Source organism: Cupressus sempervirens, chromosome 4 (assembly GCF_028749045.1).
Source record: "Cupressus sempervirens isolate cs-2001-9-10 chromosome 4, ASM2874904v1, whole genome shotgun sequence".
NCBI lineage: Eukaryota > Viridiplantae > Streptophyta > Pinopsida > Cupressales > Cupressaceae > Cupressus > Cupressus sempervirens.
In genome coordinates this window covers 434,174,717-434,197,879 of record NC_143121.1, presented here as the reverse complement: position 1 = coordinate 434,197,879, position 23,163 = coordinate 434,174,717, and the positions used below count along the sequence as shown (strand labels likewise).

At 34.8% G+C, this 23,163-nt stretch overlaps 1 protein-coding gene across 2 annotated transcripts in view; it reads left to right on the top strand.

The window, feature by feature from the left end:
• Positions 1-23,163, top strand: part of LOC149561875 (glutathione-disulfide reductase) — a 200,890-nt gene that overhangs the window by 50,065 nt on the left and 127,662 nt on the right. For both annotated transcript variants that reach the window (XM_089825405.1, XM_089825404.1), the window contains exon 3: positions 94-158. In XM_089825405.1, the coding sequence (XP_089681531.1) occupies positions 94-158 (65 nt within the window). The remainder of the gene's footprint in view (positions 1-93; positions 159-23,163) is intronic.

The window sequence follows — 23,163 nt, the reverse complement described above, 5'->3', positions numbered from 1 at the left end:
TGTTGTAGATGAAGTTACAGAGAAAAATGGCATTGTTATCATACTTTTTATTATATCAGGAATTAAATATCTATGGGTCATTTTCTGTGCTAGGTTGCAATTTGTGAGCTTCCATTCCATCCAATCAGTTCGGAGACAATAGGAGGTGTAGGTGGAACGTAAGTATATGTTTCTTATATCAATTATATCTTTTATTTGAATTGAAAGTGGAATTTTATGTAATATCAATTTTGTAATTCTAAATCATTATTGACTTATAATATGCTTGCAGTTTTTAATGGGGGTTTACTCTTGAATATCATTAGAATTAAATGCACTTGAATCCTGCCATGAGCGTTTTTTAATCAACATGATTCTCAGATTCATTTGGTGGTGCATATATATCAATGAAGTGGTAATTTCTTCTAGCTTGAATATTAGGAGCAGTTTGTGTTTGGATATTATGATGATCATTCTCATCATAAAAAGCATGTCCTCCTGGGATTTCTGCCAGTGATTGCATTTGTTGTTGTTAGAGACAAGAATTTCCTTCTTTCCCAACAAAAGTTTTATTAGCAACCTGCAGCTGATTTTCCTAGCTAGAAAAGTGGTTCATTTGCCACTTGGCTGAGTGCATCTTGAGGTCAGTTGGTTTAATCAAATCCGCTCAAGTTCAAAGCTTGCTAGCTTCATAGCTAATGATAATATTGGGTTACATAATTTGGAATTGATTTCCTTACCATTATATAATTGATTAGAGAAGTACTTTTGTTCTTATCTTATTTCCTTATATTACTTATGTAACATTTTGATTCTGGACGAATTTGCAAATTCTTCACCATATTTTATTCTTGATGTCCCTTCTTGTTACATGAAAAGGAAGGAACCTGAGAGCCAAAAGGAAAAGAATGGACAATCTTGTCACCAATTTCACATTTCGGTGACTTTAATTGTGAAGGAACGAAACAAGATGGATGACAAAGAATGTTTTTTCTCTTAATATAAGATCAATGAAAACAGAGCATTGAAACACAATCAACTTATTTAAAGGAGCTGTGCATCTGGTAAGGAAACTGAGTAAAACATTAGTCTAGTTTAATTGTAGTAGTAATGATGCATCATCATACAAACTCCATAATGTGATGTGAATAAGATAAATACAATAGTTTGGACCGGATGAACCTCATCTTGATCCCTCTAGCTTGCACGTTGTAGGTTTGGTGACTGATGCATCGACCCTCTTCCTGTGGAGCTTATGAATTGTGAGTGCAGAAATTTGGAAGATTGAAGGTCAAGTTTGAGAAAGCAGTCAAGTGAATCCAATCCAAAAGTATGCAGTTTTGAAGATGTTAGACTCCTAGGAAAGCTAGGAGATCAAAATCTTGTAGTTCAAATTTTCGTCACCAAACAATAGAAGAGTAGAAAGAAGACGACTTTAAATTAGAAGGATAAAGTGATTTTGGTTGCTGTCCAATTAGGAGTAAAGGAACCTTTATTTTTACATGGATTTGATCCAAAAATTTCCCAAGGTTAACTATTGGGGACAATTAAAATGAAAAGGGAAAATGAATTCGGAAGCATGAAAGGTTAATATGAGATCAAATGAAGACTAGACGTGGGGGGACATTTTTGCCAGGCTAGAGTATGAAACATTGGTGGGAAAACTCCAAAAGGCCTAAAAATTTAAAATATGAGTTTAGGAGGTGGAAATAGGGAGGGGAGCAAGTAAAGATCGAAGCCTATGTCATAAACAAATTGAATGGGCCAATGTGATGTTCCCTTTTTACGGGTTAGGTTCGAATTCTAGACCCTGCAACAAATGGTTAGTCCAATATCAAAAAATTGCATTTAAAACATATTGGAAGTATTGAAATAGTAAATATTAATCTAAAACTCTTCCCAGACTACCCCATCTATGCCTCGAAAGAGATCTTTCTCAAACCACCTAACCCTCTGATGAGAACTATATCTCGATTAGATGATTATCATTAAAAGAGCATCTTACTTAGGCCTCTTTGGGATCTCTTGAAAACATTACTTGGTAGAGATCCCACCTCTACCAAGCCTCTTATCTCTGACATATTCATATGTTTGACCACTACAATATATATTGTCTCTAGAGATTCTTAATGAATCTCTCCCTAGATTCCCATTTGGAAATCTTGACATTCATTTAGAATGCCCTCTATTCTTTGAGTTCTCTTAATGAGAAACTCGATATTCTCAAAGAATGCCCTCTACCAAGATGGCCTTGGTCTCTTATTTCTGCAATTATTCTTTATACAAGGTTCCTCTCTTCTTTTTGGAAAAAGTTCTTTTAGTTATTCACTTGTATGTCTTTATCACGTGGTTTATATCTCTATCATTAATTGAGTTTATATCTTATCTTTCTTGGCTTTTGATCTTCCTTGTCATCGATCCTTACATCACTGGTGTGCATAAATCTGAACAACTCTCAATTGTGTATGATTTGGCACTAACTCTTCCAATTATAGTATCATTGTTGTTAGCTTTTAATTCTGATTTCTGCCACCAGTTATGATCATTTATTTTACTCCTCCATTTGTAATTGATCTTATACTAATCGGTTTTGTAGTCATATATCCAATTTTATAGTTCTGAATGTCTTTTGCTTTATTAGAATCTCTTTAATCTTTTTGTTGACAATCTTTGATCTATTTTTAGAGTATCCAATGGTTAGTGTATCCATAGTTGGAAAACTCGCCAAGCCCCCCAAAAGTTTAATCGGGAAAAACTCAGCGATTTAAAAAAAAAAACTCAGGAAACTCGGGAACCTAAAAAACCACTGAAATTTAATTAAAAATACATTTATTTTGCAAAATTTAATGAGAAGATGCATCTAATAAGTTAATTAAAGACAATACAAAAGAAACAAGCATAGTTTAGATGTATATAAATGCATAGTGCATACAAAATTGCATTCTCATGCAGAATGATCAAAATAGTAAATAGTTTCAATCTGTCAAACTAGAAGTAAATACTAAAAGTCTAAATACATCAATACAATCACATCTTCCTCTTTCCACTTGCACTAGCAGGAAAGCGAGGGGTCTAGTCCTAGAAGAAGTGCCCTGCACTGGGATAGGGCGTGAGTTGCGTGATTGTGAACTCTGTGGCTGTGCCCCCTTGCTCGATTGGCTCGGTGTCCTGGAAGAGGATGCATCTCCTCCTAATGGTAATGCCTCATCCTTTGAGCCTGAATCATCATCCTCCTCGTCCTCATCCTCAATGTTGTCCATTGTGAACTGAAAATCAGTTTCAGCATCCCCCTCCATGACCTGCCTCTCCAAATTAGCAATCTCATCTGGTGTAAACAATGGACTTGGCTCCTGTGCTGTCCAATCAGAATAAGGATCTATCTCATCTAGATCAAGTGGACCAGGTAGTTCTGAGATCTGTGCCTTTTTTATGTGCAACCTGAGATTATAGTGCACATAAACAAGGTCATTAAACCGTTTTTGAGTCATTATGTTTCTTTTCTTTGTGTGGATGGACTCAAATAAGCTCCAATTGCACTCACAATGGGATGAGCTACAAGGTTGGGATAGGACTCTGAGAGCAAATTTTTTTGAATTGGGGGTATTACCACCCCAACTTGCCCACCAAGAATCTGCAAAACAAAATATAAAAAGTTATAAAGCAATAAAAAAAGATAATTAGAAGCACAACTTATCAATTAGCAAAAGTTTTAAAGTTTGACGCTTTACCTAGTGCTTGAGTAGATCTTGCTCTCTTTGCTAGCATAGAAGAGAACAAAGGACCCCTCGATTCCACATAGATTTGTTGTTCGGTTACAATAAGGTCTTTCTCCGCTTCACTGGATATCATTCTTTCAATGCATTTAGAGAGACCTTCCATGACCTCTCCATTAGGATCTGAGTAGGAATCATCAGCCCTAAAACAAATAGATAATGATATCAAGTCTTACTACACAACCTTAAAAAGTAAAGTAAAATAAAGTCTTAGTAAAATCCCAACTTCAAGGACAATCTTAGTACTTGAATTTGGGGCTGAGGAAGTATCTTGCTGCATGAATGGGTTGGTGGAGCATATTGTTCCACCTCCTATCAATTATTTCCCAAATGGGGTCAAATCTGAGACTGTCCCCATAATAGTAACTTCTAACAACCTCTTTCGCCCTATCCATGGCCTCATAAAGACCTCCCATTAGGGATTGCTGCCCATCACATATGCGCAAGACTAGAACCAGGGGCAGAGACATCTACATTTGAAATTTGAAAAATACAAATTAGTTAATAACATAGTAAGTTATGAATTAATAATGAAACTTGAATAAACTAAAAATATAATGTTTTGATTCTTGAAGTTACCTCCATAATCTCCTTAGCCTTTGCAAAAAAACTATCATCAAAGACTATCCGTGCCACAGCCTCTCCTTCGGGCTTCTTTGAGTAAGATGAAGCAACCCAATCAACACACAAACATTTGTTTCAAAGCCAATATGTGGTCAAGAATACTTTGCAACATCAAGAAGACTGTTGCAAACCTTGTCATAGTAGGTCTCATCAAATCTTTGCCTTTAGTGGGCTTTCTCATCAAATTGAGAACCCATGGGTGAGTATAGATATATTTGGTGACTCGCCTAGCATCTTCCACAACTGGACTCACCCAATCAAGTTTTCCTATGTCCTCCAAAAGAAGGTCAAGGACATGTGCTGCACAAGGTGACCGAAAAAGTGTGGGATGCCTCTCTTGGAGGATTCTACCTAAAAGATTAGCAAAAAATCAATAATTAGTTACAAACTTTCCATATTTAGTATTTACAAATTACATTAAATCTAAATTGAATAATACCATGGCATTACATTCATGATTCATATTGATTCGAACATAAAAAAATAAATTTACCTGCTGCCACATGCTGTTGCATTATCTGTGATTATTTGCACCACATTCTCTATTCCCACCTCCATGACAACATTCTCCAACATTAAAGCCAATGTGGCTGCATTTTTCACTTTGTTGGAGGCGTCAATAGATTTTCAAAACACCACATCATCTTTGCAAGCAACCAAGAAATTAATAATGATTCTACTTCTTTCGTCTGTCCACCCATCAAGTAAAATGGGGCAACCATACTTCTTCCACTCTTTCTTTTGGTCTTCTATCAATACTGTTGCCCTACCAACCGCTTTGTCAAGCAACTTACAAAATTTAGGTGTAATATTAAATAAAGTGTTAGTAAAAAAAAGGAAATAAGTTATAACAATTAAGATTTAAAATATAACAATTAACTAAAGTGAATCACAATTATTTACAATTACTAAATAGTAAAATACTAACCTTCCACTCATATCCTTGCGATTAGGCGGCTTGTACCCTTTGCCCGATATTGAAATTGCATTCACCATATTGACCCAATAGGGACTATTAGCGGCATTCATTGAGATATTGTTGAAAAACCAAAAATCAGATGCTGCAATATCAGTTTGCTCATGCACCTCCTTGAACCATGCAGTGCCCTCTAATGATGGCTATGCTCCAGGTGTGTTCCTGGGCACAAAATAACCCCCTATCCTTGATATGGATGGTGATGAAGAAATAGGAGATGTAGAAGAAGTGGAACTAGTAAAAGAGATATTTTGTTTGCGGATCCGTGGGCCACGAAGAGATCTTGGTATGTTCTCAAGTGCATCTTCTTCTTGCATATCAAAAGGAGCTCCTTCAGATTCAACTATGGCTGCCCTCATAGCTAATTTCGCCCTCTCCCTATTCAATTTTTTCTCTTCAGTAGTTGCAAGTAGGGCATTGATGAATCTTTTTTCTTCATCAGTTACCTTGAGACAAGGATTTGAATCATGTTTCTTTATGATTGCAAGGTGGTATTTGAGGTAGTTTATGCCTCGTGAAATAATTCTCTCACATGGAATGCATATCACTTTCCTGACATCATTTGGAGCTTCATAGGCATACCGCCATGCCTTATCTCTTGCATTTTTAGGCCGAGTGCTTATATATCCGGATGGGCATGGTGTTTGTGGCCACTCTTCTTGTGGGTTTGTCATGTTTTCTTAATGCTTGACCGCTGCCCTACACATAAATTTATAGAAAAATGAATAAACAAAGTTACAATTTAGAAGCTAGAAGTTTAGAACAACTAGGGTTTCAAATGATTCAAAGTTCAAGCATAGAGTTAAAATGATTTTAAATGATTTGAAATCATTTACAAACAACAACAAAAACAATAGAAACTTTACTTAAAACTATAAAAAAATTTCAAACTATGATAAGATGAACATACCTGGAAAGAAATTTCTCTTCTAAATCCGGTTAGAATCCTCTAAAATCCACTCAAATATTCCTTGAATCACTTGCAATTAGCTAAAACCTTCTTCCCTCCACACGAATGCAACAAACAATGCAAAAAACAATGATTTTTGCCCTATTTAGCCATCATCGGGTGTGGGTTTCTTGAACCGCGAGTTTTTTAGTAAAAATCGCCGAGTAATTGGCGAGTTTTTACCTTGCTGCCGAGTTTTTTTTTTGGTGAGTTTTTGGGGGATTTACTCACCAGGTTAAACTACTTGGCGAGTGTTTAAAACTCGCCGAGTAATCACCGACTTTTTCATCTGTGAGTGTATCCACTGATCTCCAATAAGATGAGATAAGAATTACATCTGTCAACGATCCAAGGGATAGATATGATCTATGGTATCAATTGCCCTTCTTATTTCCTCACTATTTTAGTCAGTTCAATCTAGGATTTCATTTATTCAATCCTTCTCCTTTCGTTTTGCAGTTGCTGATAACTCTTTATATTCTTCCGACATCTTCCCTTACCCATCACGTGTGTTGTGTGATCATGATTGCCTCGGAGATATTTATATCTTTTCTTCCTGTATATGGTCTCTCCTTTCCTCTATCAATATAGGACTTTGTTGGTTGCTTTGCGTGGTTAATGGTTTTTCTTATTTACTTCAGCGTGATGTTTTATTTTGTACTTAATATATTCGGTTTGAATTTTTTCTTATTTCTCTTTTAATCTTTGCTTGAATGATTATCGGTTATTGGTAATAATACTCGACTAACTAAAATTCCTCTATATATAATCTGTGTCTCCCTCTTATCGCTGGTGTCTGGTATGTGTCTAATGTCACTCTAGTTATTTCCAACGTTTGTTTTCTTTGTCTTCCTCTTAATATTCACCCACGCCTTCGATGATATTGAACCCATTTTTACGTTAGATTTAGTTGATGATATATTTCTTCTACTCAATGATGATTGTTCGATGCTTCCTAATTGTTCCCATCAGCTTTTGTGGAGGAAATGGCATTTGCTTTTGTTCTATTTGTGATCTCACTTCCTATAATAATTGTCTTTGCTTTCTAGCCATGCTATTTGTAGGGTGCGATCTTGTTTATATCTCTGCCGTGGTGTTTCTTTTTTCGAATGATGCTTGCCAATATATTTCTGTTTGATCATGCACACCAACCTGCTATTCCTTGATGTATATATATACGTGTGTGGGAATGTTTGTTCTCTGTTCTATTGTAAGATGATGATTGTCTATGTCAGTAATTCTGTGTCTTCCATCTTTTCTTTTGAGCTTCAATGTCTAGGGCCGCATGCTATGTCCCAATGTATATGTTGGTGTTGGATATAGGAAATTGTTTGTTCTGTGTTTTGTCTCTGTTGTTCGATGAAGCCTTCCAATATATTTCTTTCCTCTTCAATGCCTTGTCTACTATTTACAAAGTTGGTGCATTCATTGTTCGCTCATAGGATACCAAACTTTATGTCTCTTCCTTCTTATCCCTTGTGTCTATGTATCTTCTTCATTTATATCCTTCTTGCCGGAGTAGAGAAAGGTTGCCTATGCTGAAGGGCATGCCCGTTGGACCAATGATCACGACCTTAAAGTTGTTGGGACTCTTGTCTTTTATTAAATCAATTGATTTAGGCATTATCTATTCTATGTAGTGACTAATATAAGAAATGATTTAGCCTTATTTGATTATGAAATAATTAATTTTTCTTTTATATTTTATATTATTATTTATTTAATATTATAATATTCTTTTACTGTAATAATAATTTTTATTTATTTAATTAGATCACTATATTTATAATAATAATAATATATATCTAATTATTTAATTATTTAATCTTATATTTAAATTTTTATTAATGTAAAATTCTACTCTAGAAGGGGACATTACAACCAGAAAATGGTGGGATGAACCTAGTGGGTTAATTGATGTAGAAGCACCCAATAGTGGAAGCATTGTTCGACCTCCATCTTGTGAAGAATCAACATTGAAGGAATTGTGAAAGACCAAGTCCTGAAATGCAAAGATCATTTCCTGATTTGGCATTTGCGAATTTTCCCCATTGTGTGGGTTTCCTTGCTCCTTTGAGGAGCAAAAGTTTGCATTTGGCATCAATGATGTACACTATTATTGTAAGAACCCTGCTTTAACTCTAAAGAACCCGGCGACTAATAGATTTTGCAATGGTAAATCTTTATTGTGTTTTCTTTTTGAGTTTTTTGATCATAATGAAAATTAATGAACTAAAATCTGAATACCAAAGTAAACATAAACTGAGATTTGCTTATTCCTTTCGAAGCAATTTACAATGAAAATATTTTTGCAAATATCACAACTGAAAACTATTTAGCAGATAATAGGGAAGTCTGGTATTCCAACACAGAAGTTCTATATATCACCATTCATCAAAAATTGTCTCCATACAATGTGTTGATATCATTCAATACTCAAACTAATTGAAATGTAAGCCTCCAGATTGCAAATGATACCTAGGAGTTATCAAATGCTGCTTCTATAAGGCTCATTTGAGATACAAGAGTGAACCATGGCTGGCATAAATCAGGTACGGCTGCTATTTTTAATGCTCAGTTCTGCTCCTTGAACCATGCCTATAAGCTGGGCACGTATTATTATAATCTGTCGCTATTCAATTAAACCAACCATTTTTCAAACTCCGTCAATTCAAGCTCAATAATGACTCCTGGATGAAGCCATTTCACAAATGCACAAAACCATTGTGTCTCTGACCAACTTAAAGTGCTAAAACTCTGAAGAATTTCCAATTCTCTAAGCTGAAACTCTGAAACCCTTGGACAAATTGCCCAAATCCTAATTCAATATATAGCTCATGCCAAAATCTAAGACAAAAGCATATGCATAATGAGTTGAATTTTGCCTTTTTGTCCTTTATATACTATCATGTTGCTTTTATTTTTTATTCATTAAATCATTTCCTTTTTTTCCCATGTGTTCCAGTTAACATTTAATAATTGGCCTCCTTTAATACTATAATCATTTAATGCACTTTAAAAGTTATTTGGCACCGCTTTTTAAATAATGTTTTAGTATAACTTTATAACGACTTTAACATTAACAAAGCGACTTTATTAATGAAATAATACCAACGCGCTCAATAAGTTATTCCACTAAGCCAATTGACAAATGAGTCAACCACTGAGTAGACCTTGAATCTAGCCCTACCACATATAGTAACTCCTCAATATTGATTTGCTATATATACTAGAGTTATTGGTGCCAAAACTCAACACTGCCACCAACCTGTCAAGTGCCTTGCTAAAGATAGAAACCCCGACTTTCCTAAAATAGACACCTTAAATAGCAAGTGTGCCAAATTGAACCAAACAAATTGCAATCCTTAACTCTCTTGTCCTCTAAAATAGAACTGATCTGTGGTTCTGCCAACTCAGACCCCCTAACCATCTGGCTTAGCTTGCGAGAGCCACAAGTAGGCTAATTCAAACCACAAACAATGGAGACCTAAAACAGGGACATTATGATTGTCCATGTTCAACAAATCAAAGTGCTTGAGCTCTGCACCAGAAATCACACTTACAAGATTTTCATTCAAAATACATGAGCATCAATTTTGGAAAGAAGGGCTGACAAACTTCATATTACAAGCAGGAGTGCCAAGTGATGTATGTCACATCCCTTCAAGAAAATAAATAAAATAATTTAACAGTCTCCTACAGTTAAAGATAATTAAATTATAATTTAAGGGTCAAGAGTTGTGACTCTTTCAAAATAGGAAAATAATGAAAAAGGACTCCTCCCTCATATGGGAAAACATAAGAGGGACAAGGATTCATTTGCAATGTGCATCCAAAGGGATCAAGGAAATAAGTATTTGTTCTGTTATGAGAAATGCAGGAATCAGAAGTACATATCTGATTTAAACAAGAAGCTCAGGTCTAATTGTGAAAGATTGTGTCCCTTTCAAACAAAAGAAATAATAAACAGTTACACTATTTCAAAGGGTGCTAATGGTGAAAGGTCGTATCTCTTGCCAAAGGACATTTATGATGAAAATGTGCAACCTCTCCCTCACATTGAGAGGTATAAAGCGAAGAAGGAATTTGTAATAGATTTGGAAACTTATCTCTTCTTTTAATCCATTAGGTAAGACGAGAAGCAGAAGCAGAAGCAGAAGCAGAAGCAGAAGTAGACTCATTTAATAATCATGGCTTTAATTTCAGACATTCAGACCTAAACCTGGCACCATGCTCCTGACTTGTGGCTTTAAAGTCAAATGTATAAGCCTCAATCCAAGTGTATGGCCCTGTTCCCATAAAGGTGAGACCAAAGTCCTAGCGTATAATTCCCCTTTTACCCAAATTTAAGTATTATTTATAATAATGCCATAAGTATTTTAATTATTAAAAACAATATGATAATCTTAAGCCCCTTTATTTCAAATGAAGTGATTATATATAAATGCTCCTCATAACTTAAATATAAATGATAGTAACGTACATCAACATTAACGAATAAACATTATTATAGTTAATGTACACAACTTAAATTGAATCTTTGAACATTATTGTTTGCAAGCATAATACATAATTGGATACATATTTGTTTAATGAGACAGGTCAGATGTTTTTGTCCACAGACACATAGAGAGGATAAATACAAGTCTTAGCTCCTCAGGCATGTAAGCATTCAGAAGAGAATAGGGTTCTTACTCAGAACATTGCATACCTTCACAGTATGAAACACATGCCCTACAACATGAAAATAACACAACTCTGGTCAGGACACCCAGTTGTACATTGTACCCTGAGTTGGACACACTGTGTGCCTCTTCTCCAATGCCAAAAGTCTCAACCGAGACTGTCACTATGCACTTTGTGTACGCACTGTATAAATTCTTTCCTTCTTTTTTTCTTTTCCCCTTTTGTAGTCCTTTCATGAGTAATTTCCATGTCCCTTAAAATTCTTACATAAATGACTTATATATCCTTTTAAGGGATGATTTCCAAACCATAACATCCTTTCCAAGAGGTCATCTTTATCTACCCTTCCATAAATAGGATTATAACTCTATTTTAGAGTTTTTCTATTAACATCCTTTATTATTTCTTTAAGCCAAAGAATTATAATATCATTTACTTTTATCTCCCTTTTAATTTCAAAAGGCTTATTTCATAACTTGACCTTCTCCTGGAGAATTAGTCACATAACATAGTGTATGCCCTTGTTGCAACATGGGGACCTAAAATCGAAAGTGTGAGTTGAAATCTGATCATATGGCATCAAACCTGAAGCATATAGGTCTAAATCTGATCAAATGGCCCTCAGATTTAATGAGCTAGGCCTCATTTCCAAACACAAGGACCTAAATCTCTAGCCTGTGACTTAATTGCTAAGCATAGAAGCCTTAATGTTTAACACAAGGCCTTAAATCAGATGTATAGGCCTCAAATTCAAGTGTATAGGCATTAATTTCAAGTGTGAGGTCTCAAAGTTGGGTATACTGTTTTAAATTTGATGACTATGGCCTCAAATTTAGTAGGGTAGGCCCTAAAGAAGCCTTGTGTAGACTGAACTTTGAACTCATGGGCCTTGCTTTTCAATCGATGGGCGTTGAATCCAATGGTTTTGGCCTTAAATATTAAAAGATATGGCCAAAATTTGATTGCATCGAGTTTAACAACAAAGCCACAAATTCAAGATGGAAGGACATGGATTAAATGCAAAGGGATTCAAATTGATTAATGGAGCATAAGTCTAATGAAAAGGCCGAAGTTGGCCTAATTGAAGAGATGCCACCTTTGGGGCTCAACCGCTATAGAGTTGGGGGTTGAAACCATTTCAGCACCAACTCTAACTAAAACAAATAGAAATTGTACATTGAAATCAAAAAGTGCAAAGTGAGAATCCCTTGCAGAAAATTGTGTAGAAGCAATCTTGGTTTGAAAGATATTAAATAACAGATTGAATTATAGCAGGCCGTGTTTGAATAAGCATTGAGCTACTTGTGGCAAATCAAGACTGTGAAGAGGTCTTCCAAATCTGACGGCAAGTATATCTTAGACTTGGTAACATCAAGAATCCCGATTAAACTTTGAAACAAGCCTAGATTTCATTGCTATAAATCCGACCTTGCAGAATTTGAAATACTTCCAGAATTGGGCATCAAAATTCAGATTTCTGTCATACACAACAAGGTGAGTGTAATTTCTTTTGGCAACTCTTGAACATGAGAGGCAGTGTATGCATTTTGACAAGGGATTTGAATGAAGGTTGTGATTATAACTGGATTGTTTAGGTTTGAAATCTTCATTTGTTTAAGTGAAATCGGAACTCAATGAAAGAAGTTCTGCATTTTGAATTCATGGAATGATCATAACAATTACCTAGAGAATATCTTTATCAGGAGCTTTGATTTTTATGTGATAGCCTTTGGTTTGAAAAATTTGAAATGCAAAAATTTGACAAAAGGATGTTGTTTCGCAAGGTGAAAGGCTTGAGACAAAGTACAAGATGGGATTGTTCAGGAACATGAATGATTAACTAGAATTTCAAGCAAAGTACAATACGAAGACTTGCAACAAGCTACAAGTTGCTCAAACATAAGCAAGAGTGTTCCAAAAGGAATTGGAAACTCAAGTACACATTCAATAAACTATGTCAATAATGTAAAGTGTAAGATCAAGACATCAAGAAGAAATAAAGAATCTGAGAATAAGCCAAGTTAGTGAGAATATTTCCAAGAGTAGAGGAAATTTATGAATAAGAAATAACTTGGTCATCCAACATAGATCCAAGTCTTGATAATGTTGAGTTAAGAGATATTTCCTCATCATCAAGGGGTATTTATGAAGTCTATAAGATAAGCATGATGAGGTGGCACCCATTCCTCTCCAATCGATCAAAACGTATCAAGTGTCCTAGTGGAGGAGCTTCGTCATATCATATCTAGATTCGTTTAATATGCCAAGATAGAAAGGAATAAAGGAAAGAATATTTTCAAGGACGTCTTGCTATAAATACAAGTTATGTCTTCTTAGTGGATCATTAAAAGAGTGGCTTCTTGCACAAGTTTCCTTCCACAAGCTTCTAGCTATTGAGTATCAGGAGGTATTTCCACATCATCAAGGGATTTTTATCAAGTCCAAAGGATAAGCATGATGAGGTGGCACCCATTCCTTACCAACCAATCGGAATGCAGCAAATGTCCCTGTGGAAGAGCTTCATCATGTCATGTCTAGATTCATTTTGAATATGCCAAAAGAGAAAATAATAGAGGAAAGAATATTTTAAAGGATGAGTTGCTATAAATTCAAGTAGCATCTTCCTATTGGCTCATTAAAAGTGTGGCTTCTTTTACAAGTTTCCTTCAACAAGCTATTACCTATTGAGTATCAACAAATATTTCCACATCATCAAGGGGTATTTATCAAGTCTATAAGATAAACAGGATGAGGTGGCACCATTTCTCTCCAACCATTTCAAACACATTAAGTGTCTTAGTGGAGGAACTTCATCAATTATGTCTAGATTCATTTAATATGCCAAAGGAGAAAAGAATAAATGAAAGAATAATGTTAAGGACGACTCACTAGAAATACAAGTTGCATCTTCTTATTGGTTCATTAAAAGTATGGCTTCTTCTACAAGTTCCCTTCCACAAGCTTCTATCTTATTCTCTTATTGTCCCACAAAGCATTGTAATTTTCCAGTTGGCCCACAAGGTGGTGCTTTATAATTGGGTGAGCATTTAATAATTGTTAGTGACAGTTATGAAACCCTAATTAGGGTCGTGTTGGATTAATCTTGGCCATTCTTTGTGTCGGGGATCACTAGATAAGGCCAAGGCCTTCCCATTTGTAAGTGATTAGAGATAGAGTACAACAGAGAGAAATTTGTTGAAATTGTTCAAGTAATGCTATCAAAATAGTTGCCAATCATTGGTGGTCTTCATGATGTATTTCTTGTCTTGGTTTGGAATATTAAATGGTTTCTTTATTTCCTCACTTTGATTAGGTTTTCATTTCATGTTATGTAGAAGTAGAAGTAGATGAATGGAAGATATTGTTGAATGGTGATTAATAATGGAGCTTATGTCCATACCGTTTGGTACTTTCTGATTTAAGTAACAATGCAAGGTTAGTTTGAGCCTAAATTGCAAGTGCTTAACTTCTCTTGAAGATGTTCATCTAGATTGTGCCTTGATAGGCTATTTAAGTGAGTATCGTCAATGTGAAAACCATTCCCACATCCTTATAAGATAGCACCCTCCTATGTCTAGCTGACATAGAAAAGAAAGGACTGGCTAGAGGATCACCCTCATCATCAACATTTTTTTTACATTCTTAGAGTTAGATTAGATTCTCCAAACCCTTATCCTTTGTAGTTTGTTTGGTGAGGAGTTAAGGTTGTTAAGGATATAGCTTCATTCGGATTGAAGCATCCTTATATTTAATTTGGATTTTTATGATATATATGATGTGATAATACAATATATATTATATATATATACATATACCCTATTATCTTATATATATATATATATATATATATATAATTATCAGTCTCTAATATTTCCATTTGAATCGGCAGATTAGTCTTAGTGACTATTATATCTCAAACTTTTTGATTCTCTAAAGAGAGTCACGACCATGAAAGGCTGTGACCTCTCGTGGCTTTTGCCATGGGAGAAGTCACGACTTTTCATGGTCGTGACGCTCAAGCATGGTATAAAAAGAGATCGATGACTGCTGAAAAGACAATCGATCAATCACTAAGGCATCTAGTTGATTCAGCAGTCATCTAAATTCAGCATTATTATATTCAGAGAAATTGTTCATTTCAGATTAATACATTCAGAGTTTTGATAAATACTAAAAGCATATTCAGTCGTCAGTTTCAGGTCTGCTAAATTACAAGGTTAGATTATTCTCTAGAAAAGATCCTTGTTTAACATGGCATTAGAGCTTAACTAGAGAAAAATCAGTATTCAGATTTGTTCCTTGTCTTATTGAAATCAGTACTCAGATTTGTTCCTCGCCTTATAGAAATCAAACTCAACCTAAATCAAAATGGTGAACGGAATCAAAGTAGAAGACAGATTGAAAGGGGCTGCAAGCTTCTCTTCATGGAAAATTCGAAATATAGCCTTACTTGAAGAACTTGAATTAGAGTCTTTTATAGAAGAAGACATTAAGATGCCTGAAGAAGAATTAGAAAAAACAACTTGGAAAAGACGTAACAATAAAGCTAAGAAAATTATAATTGATGCTGTAAGGGATCACATACTTCCTTCCATAGCATGATTGAAAACAACATATGAAGTGTTTAAAACTATAAAAGATATATTTGAAATAAACAATGCAAGCAGAATATTGACATTAAAACATCAACTCCTAAATATAAAAATAAGCAAAGGCGTCAATGACAAATTACTTCTTAAGAAGCTCTGAGATAAGAGACCAACTTGCCATTATTGGTAACAATGCAGATGACGAGGAACTTACATTAATTGGTATCATGGGAACCTTTCATTCAATGTGTAAGTTGTCCCTCACTTCCAAAATTTGATCAACTCGAGAATGAGTGCATTCAAGAGGAATCTCGATTAATCTCTAGAGGAATCTGCACAAATCAAGAAGGGGAAATTCAAGCCCTACATGCCATCAACAAAGGAAAGAAGAGGAAGTTCAAATCAAAGAGAGGAAATAATTCTCAATACCACAAATAAAAGGATCTATCCAAAGTTGAATGCTACTGATGTGATAAATTTGGTCACATCCGGAATTTTTTTCCTGTAAGGAAGAAAATTCAAGCTACCATATCTGAATCTCATGAAGTGGAAAATCCTCTTTTATATTTAGCCTTGTTAAGTGAGTTAAATACAAGTAATAATGCTTGGATAATAGATAGTGGAGCTTCAAGACATATAACTGGATTCACAAATCAGTTTCAAGCATTCAAAGAGTATTGAATGGAAGAATTCACAATTGGAGACAATTCCGCTTATCTAGTAAAGGAATTGGGACCTGCTCTGTACAAATAAAAATATGAGAGACTCTTCAACTAAAAGATTTGCTATTTGTACCAGGGATAAAAAGAAATGTAATTTCCATTTTAGGCCTAGTCGACCAAGGATATATCGTCACCTTCAATGAGGATAAAGTGTTACTATGGACTAAAAACTCCAACATTAAGAACACCATTAGTATAGGATCAAGAGATGGAAACTCGTACAAATTAAATATTAAAGCAAAACAACAAGCACTAAATCATGAAGTCCATAATACAAATGAACTTTGGCATAGAAGATTAGAACACCTTGGCTTTAGTGCTCTTCCTACCATAGGGAAAATCACTACAGGCATACCTAATCTCAAATCTGATCACATTAGTATTTGTAAAGGGCGTGCCCTAGGAAAAAAGAAGAAACGATACTTTCCTTTAAGTAAACACAAGTTAAAAATTGTTCTAGAACATGTCCACACTAATTTACTTGGACCCATGTAAACACCTTTACTAGGGGGGCTGTTGTACTATGTAACATTCATTGATGATTACTCTAGGAAAACTTGGATATGCTTTTTAAAACTTAAAGAATCTAATGAAGTTTTACAAAAATTCAAAGAATTTAAAGCCCTATTGGAAAATTACATTGGAAAGGAAATAAAAACATTAAGATTAGATAATGGAGGTGAGTACACATCAGACATCTTCAAAGAATTTTGTATTTCTGTTGGGATTAAGAGGGAAACTATAGTGCCTTATAATCCTCAACAAAATGGGGTTGCAAAAAGGAAAAATAGAACTATTATAGAAGCAACAAAAGCCACGATTCATGATTAAAATCTCCCTATGTCTTTTTGGGCCAAAGCAACAAGTACATCAATATACATTCAAAACAGAAGTCCACATGTAACATTAGAAAATATAACTCCCGAAGAAGCCTTCACAAGGAACAAACCAAATCTTAGTCATCTAAGAATTTTCGGTTGCCCAGTCTACTTTCACATTCCCAAAGAACAAATTTCTAAATTAGAACCTTCCGGAAAGAGAGGCATATTCGTTGGCTAAAGCGAAACAACTAAGGGATATAGAGTAATTGTTCTAGTACAAAGTCTTTTGAAATCAATAGGGATGTTAAGTTTGATGAAGATATCGCTTTCAAAACATCTTTAAACAAAGAAGATGAGGAAGTTGAGAATCAGAGGGAGTTCATCATAGAAGAGGATTATAATACTGAAAATCAGAGGGTAAACACTGTAGAAGAAAATTCAACTAGAAATCTGAGGAAGAGTCTTTTCGAAGACAGATACACACCTATATCTAATGGGGAGAATGATGAAGTTTTAAATCACAAGAAAAGACCACTATGGACAAGGAGAATGATTGAAGAGATCAATGTGGAACTAGATGAGGTTTCTAGAGAAAATAAGAAAACAAGAAATAAAAAATGCTATGTTGCATTATTGACAGAACTCACAAAAATAGAACCAACTAATGTTGAGGAGGTTTTAAAATGTCAAGCATGGAAAGATGCAATGGTAGAGGAATATCAATCCATTCTAAAATATGATGTTTGGGATATTGTTCCTAGACCTAAAGAAAAATTAGTTGTATCCTCTAAATTGTTGTTTAAAATCAAGTACGTACCTGATGGAAGCATTGAAAAACACAAAGCCAAATTTGTTGCAAGGGGTTTTTCTCAAAAGGCTGGAATTGATTATGAAGAAACATTCGCTCCAGGTTCATGCTATACTTCAGTAAGAACGATAATTGCCATTGTTGCATCCAAAGGATGTAAAATACATTAAATGGATGTAAAGACAACCTTCTTGAATAGTGTCATTGAAGAGTCAGTATTTATAGAACAACCAGAAGGATTCACTACACATGATCGAAAGCTATATGTATGTAAATTAAAGAAAGGCCTCTATGGGTTGAAGCAAGCTCCCAGGGCTTGGTATGATAGAATAGACAACTATCTTCTCAAATTAGGGTACTCCAAGAATGAAGGAGATCTATATATATATATATATGTTTCAAAATATCTAATAATAATATGTTGATACATGTACTTTATGTTGACAACTTGTTAATAACAGGGGAAAATCATCTTATAGTCGAATGTAAACATGATCTCATAGCTGAATTTGACATGAAGGATCTAGCCCTTCTACATTACTTTTTGGGTCTAGAAGTACGACAGAAGGGAAATTACATCTTCCTAAATCAAGAAAAGTACACAACAAATATATTGACCAGATTTAAGATGATGAATTGTAAGCCTTTATTTACTCCAATGGAAACAAATCTTCATAAACTTAAGAGTGAAGTGGCATACTTAGAATTAGTAGATCCTACTCACTATCATCAAATTGTTGGATCCCTTATGTACTTAGTAAACACTTGACTAGACATCTGCTATGCTACAAATGTATTAAGTCACTTCATGTGTGAACCTAAGAAGATTCATCTAATGGCTGCCAAACATATTTTAAGATACTTAAGAGGAACTATTGGACTTGGATTAAAGTGATAATACTGAACTACAACTTCAAGGTTATTTTAATTCTGACTGGGCAGTTTGTTCCATTGATCCTAAGAGTACAATAGGGTGCTGTTTTAGTCTGGGATCAGCTATGATATCTTGGTTCAGTAGAAAAGAGTCCGCTGTTGCTCAGAGCTCTATGGTAGTAGAATATATGGCAGCCTCCATGGGAGCACACGAAGCAGTATGGTTAAGGAAACTTTAATATGACTTATTTGGCAAACCATTAGAGTCCACCATAGTTCATTGTGACAACCAAAGCTGTATTAAACTCTCAGTCAATCCAGTTTTTCATAACAGATCTAAACATATAGAGATTCACTACTACTATATAAGAGATATGGTAGACAAAAATGTTATCAAACTGAAGTACATTAGCGCTGAAGAGCAAAAGGCAAACATCTTCACCAAACCTCTAGCAAAGTTGAAACTTGAATACTTCAGGAACAAACTTGGTCTAAGCAAACTATAATTCAATATTATACAAAATTGTTATTTAATATTTAATAAAATCAATATTGCAATATTGTGTATATGTTGTGGCAAGAAAGGTGATGATCTTCCTTGTGGATGAGGTCATTGTTGTAGGGTGACGATCTTAACAATAGTTTGACTTGTTATGTATCTCTAAAATTGAGAAATACATAATAACGGATGTATCAAGATTGACTATATTGGATTGATAATCCAAAATGCTTTGATTTATTGATACAATGGTTATCACTAGATTCTTTTATGGTTTAGACAGGAATAGTGATAATGGTTTAAGTCAAGTACAGTATGCTTTCAATCGTCTTTTCTTCTAAGAGGGAGTGTTAAGGATATAGCTTCATTCAGATTGGAGCATCCTTTTTTTATCCATATATGTAATATGGATTTTTATGATATATATGATGTGATAATACAATATATATGATGTACTCTGTTATCTTATATATATAATATATATATTATTATCAGTCTTTGATATTTCCATTTGAATCGGCAGATTAGTCTTAGTGACTATTATATCTCAAAGTAATCGATTCTCTAAAGAGAGTCACGACCATGAAAGGCCATGACTTCCCATGGCTTTTGCCACAGGAGAAGTCACAACTTTTCATGGTCGTGACCCTCAAGCATAGTATAAAAAAGAGACTGGTGACTGCTGAAAAGACAATCGATTAATCACCAAGGCATCTAGTTGATTCAACAGTCATCTAAATTCACCATTATTATATTTAGAGAAATTGTTCATTTCAGATTAATACATTCAGAGTTTTGATAAATACTAAAAGCATATTTAGTAGTCAGTTTCAGGTCTGATAGATTACAAGGTTAGATTATTCTGTAGAAAAGATCCTTGTTTGACAAAGGTCAATTTGATATCCATTGATTGAACAACATAAGTCACTTTGTGATAACCAATATATCACATCATAAAATTGAGGGAAAGTCTACAATAAGAAGGAACCATAGGCTTGTCTCATTTGATCATAGTCTTGTACATTGTTGAGCATTTGAGCATCCTTATTTAGGAGAGAGTTGGAAATTTGGTATTTCATTAAGGGATACTTATTTTTCAATTTTGCATGTTGTAGTTGGATAAAACTCACATGAGTAGGTGATTATATAGATGCGAGTATTTTTGCAATATAACCTACTGCATGTCCATCCAGATGTCACCCTTTATTGCATTATACAGATATGGTGCACCTAGCTTTCTAGATTTTCTTTTCGGTTACCGTAGTAGAGTACCTAGTGCTAAGGACCTTTTACAAGAGAGATAGGATATCATGGGGGCCTAGAACATCCAAAAATCTTAGAATCAACAAAAACAACATGCTGATTAGTGCAGGGTTGAGCATTCATTTCAGGTGGATGATATGGCATACTTTAAGTTGTAACCTTACAAATAGTTCATTCTCAAGAAGAGTGGCACTAAAAAGCTCAAGGGACATTAGTGTAGACCATTCAGGGTCATCAAGCGTTTAGGTGAAGTGGATTATGAATCGGAGCTACGAGCTGATAGTTGGATACATAATGTTTTCCATGTGTCTTGTCTTAAGAAGAATTGGACATAATGTGATAACCTTTACAGTTCTACTACACTTTGATGAGGGCATTTTGATTTTAGTTCCTGAGGCTATTGTGGATACATGTGGGAGGACGTTGAGGAGGGTTATTGGGGATTATCTATTAAGTAGAAGGATTTGCTGGTCGAAGAAACTACATGGAAGAGTGAACAAATTTTATAGCACTTGGGCTTGAGGTTGCTTAGGGACAAGTAACCTCAGGGAGGGCAGACTCTACTCTCTCCTCCTTTGGCAAGTTAGTTGATCATTGGGATTGGCCTATTGTATCATTCTAATAGGCCAACAAACTATGTAGGGAACCCGTTAAGGAGCTTATGAAGTTGATCATGGCTTTGTGAGCCAGTTTGACTAGTTTGTGAGCCTCCTAGATTTTAGAAAGAATCCCAATTTTTTAGGGATGAATTGCATTGTCTAGGACACACCAAGAGACCTCAACGATTAACCTGAAGACTTTTGTTGTAGTTCCTATTGGCAGGGAAGGTTCCTAAATTTTAGTTACTAACATCTCATAGTGGTCAGACAACATCAATAGACATGCATCATTAGATAAATCTCAGACCGGGGTCTAGATAAGTGGGCTATGAATAATTTGGAAATAATTTAATTACTTCCTAAGTTAGTCTTAATAAATTAATAATAAAAGTGATTGTTAGATTGAGTTTATGATATAATAACTTATCAAAATAATTGTCCAAACTCCCTACTTAATAAATAGGTTATAACATAATAAAGTGGGACAAACTATATATTGAATAATCCCTAGGAAGGGACTTTGATTAGAGAAAAATATATTTTTTTGGAAAGGGTGGGGAACCCCTAGAAGCAATTCAAACTAGCTCAAGGAGGACAAATTGAAATGAAAGAAAGAAAAATAGCTATTTTGGGGGGCATCCAGATTTGAGAACAAATTGTTTAATTGTGAGAGATCTCTGAAAGGAGTTTTGAGCAGATCCAAGCTTCTGAGAATAGAATTTGTGTGATTTTTGTAAGAATTTGCCTTCGGGGAAAATTCACCCAAGATCAAGGAACTCGAGCACAAGCACAGAATAGACCAACAAAGTATGATTAGAATAACAATATAGTATTCAATTGATTGTAATTGATATGATAGTACACTAGAGGTGCCTGTATATAAAAGGCCTCTATGATGCATCTAGAATGTCTAGGAGTTAGCCATATGATAAGCCTCACAACTAAGCACATGTCCACCAGGGGTGGGTTATCCTCCATTAAGCACAGGATTTAGTGCGATGATGAGAGGATAAGCCTACAAAGGTGTAGCACGTACAATTATGTTGTAGACACCATGTGCTTAATTAAGAGTGCGAACAACTATGTTGTCTACATGACAACTCAGTTGATTATGCAAACTCCAGTGTTGTAGACACCATGTGCTAAAATAGAGTTGCTTACTCCTGTGTTATCAATATGACAACTTGAATGAGTACGCAAACTCCTAGGTGTCTAACCTAAGAAATAATAAAAAAATGTATTTATCCTAAGTAAACTTAAGTGTAAATAATAATTATTTACACTAACAATTTTAATCGCCCACAGGTGTGAGATACCACTTAAGTGTGATTCTACAACAGAACATTCATAGATTTTTTTGGGAGGAGAAAACCATGAATCTAGCAAACAACAAGCATATTTACATCAATTTGTCACTACATTTATAAGGCTTATCAAAGGTGTGTCTTGGTAGGTTATGGATTTGTTTTTGGTTCCCAATTGCTTACCTAGATATCATTGCTATCTATGTGGTCTTGGATTGTTTATTGAAGGCGCACCCAATGTTTAGTGCCATGACTGGGCACATGAGGGTATTGACAAAATTTTGATCCGTCATACAGACAAGGGTATGACAGATTACTAGGGAGAGTTTTACTTTTAGGGAGTCACTAGGTTGCCCCTTAACAACCTTTTCAGAAATTACTCGCTTAAGAATCAACCGACTTAGTAAATGTCCAACTCTATTATGTTTTTCTTTTTTTTATAATATTCCTCTTCGAAGGCTATATGAGTACCAAACACTAGCCACAACCTTGTTGTTTTGGGACCCATAGAGGAAGATATTCTTCCATAAGCATTGAAGGAGTAATCGTCAAATTAAGCCATTGTATTCTATTAACTAGTAAAAACACTAGAAGGATTTGTGGAATTAGGATATTGTTTAGAGAAAGTGTCTCCCTCAATGCTAGTTGTAAATTTTCGATGAACATCCTTGGGAGGTCACTATTGGGTAGGGTGTAAG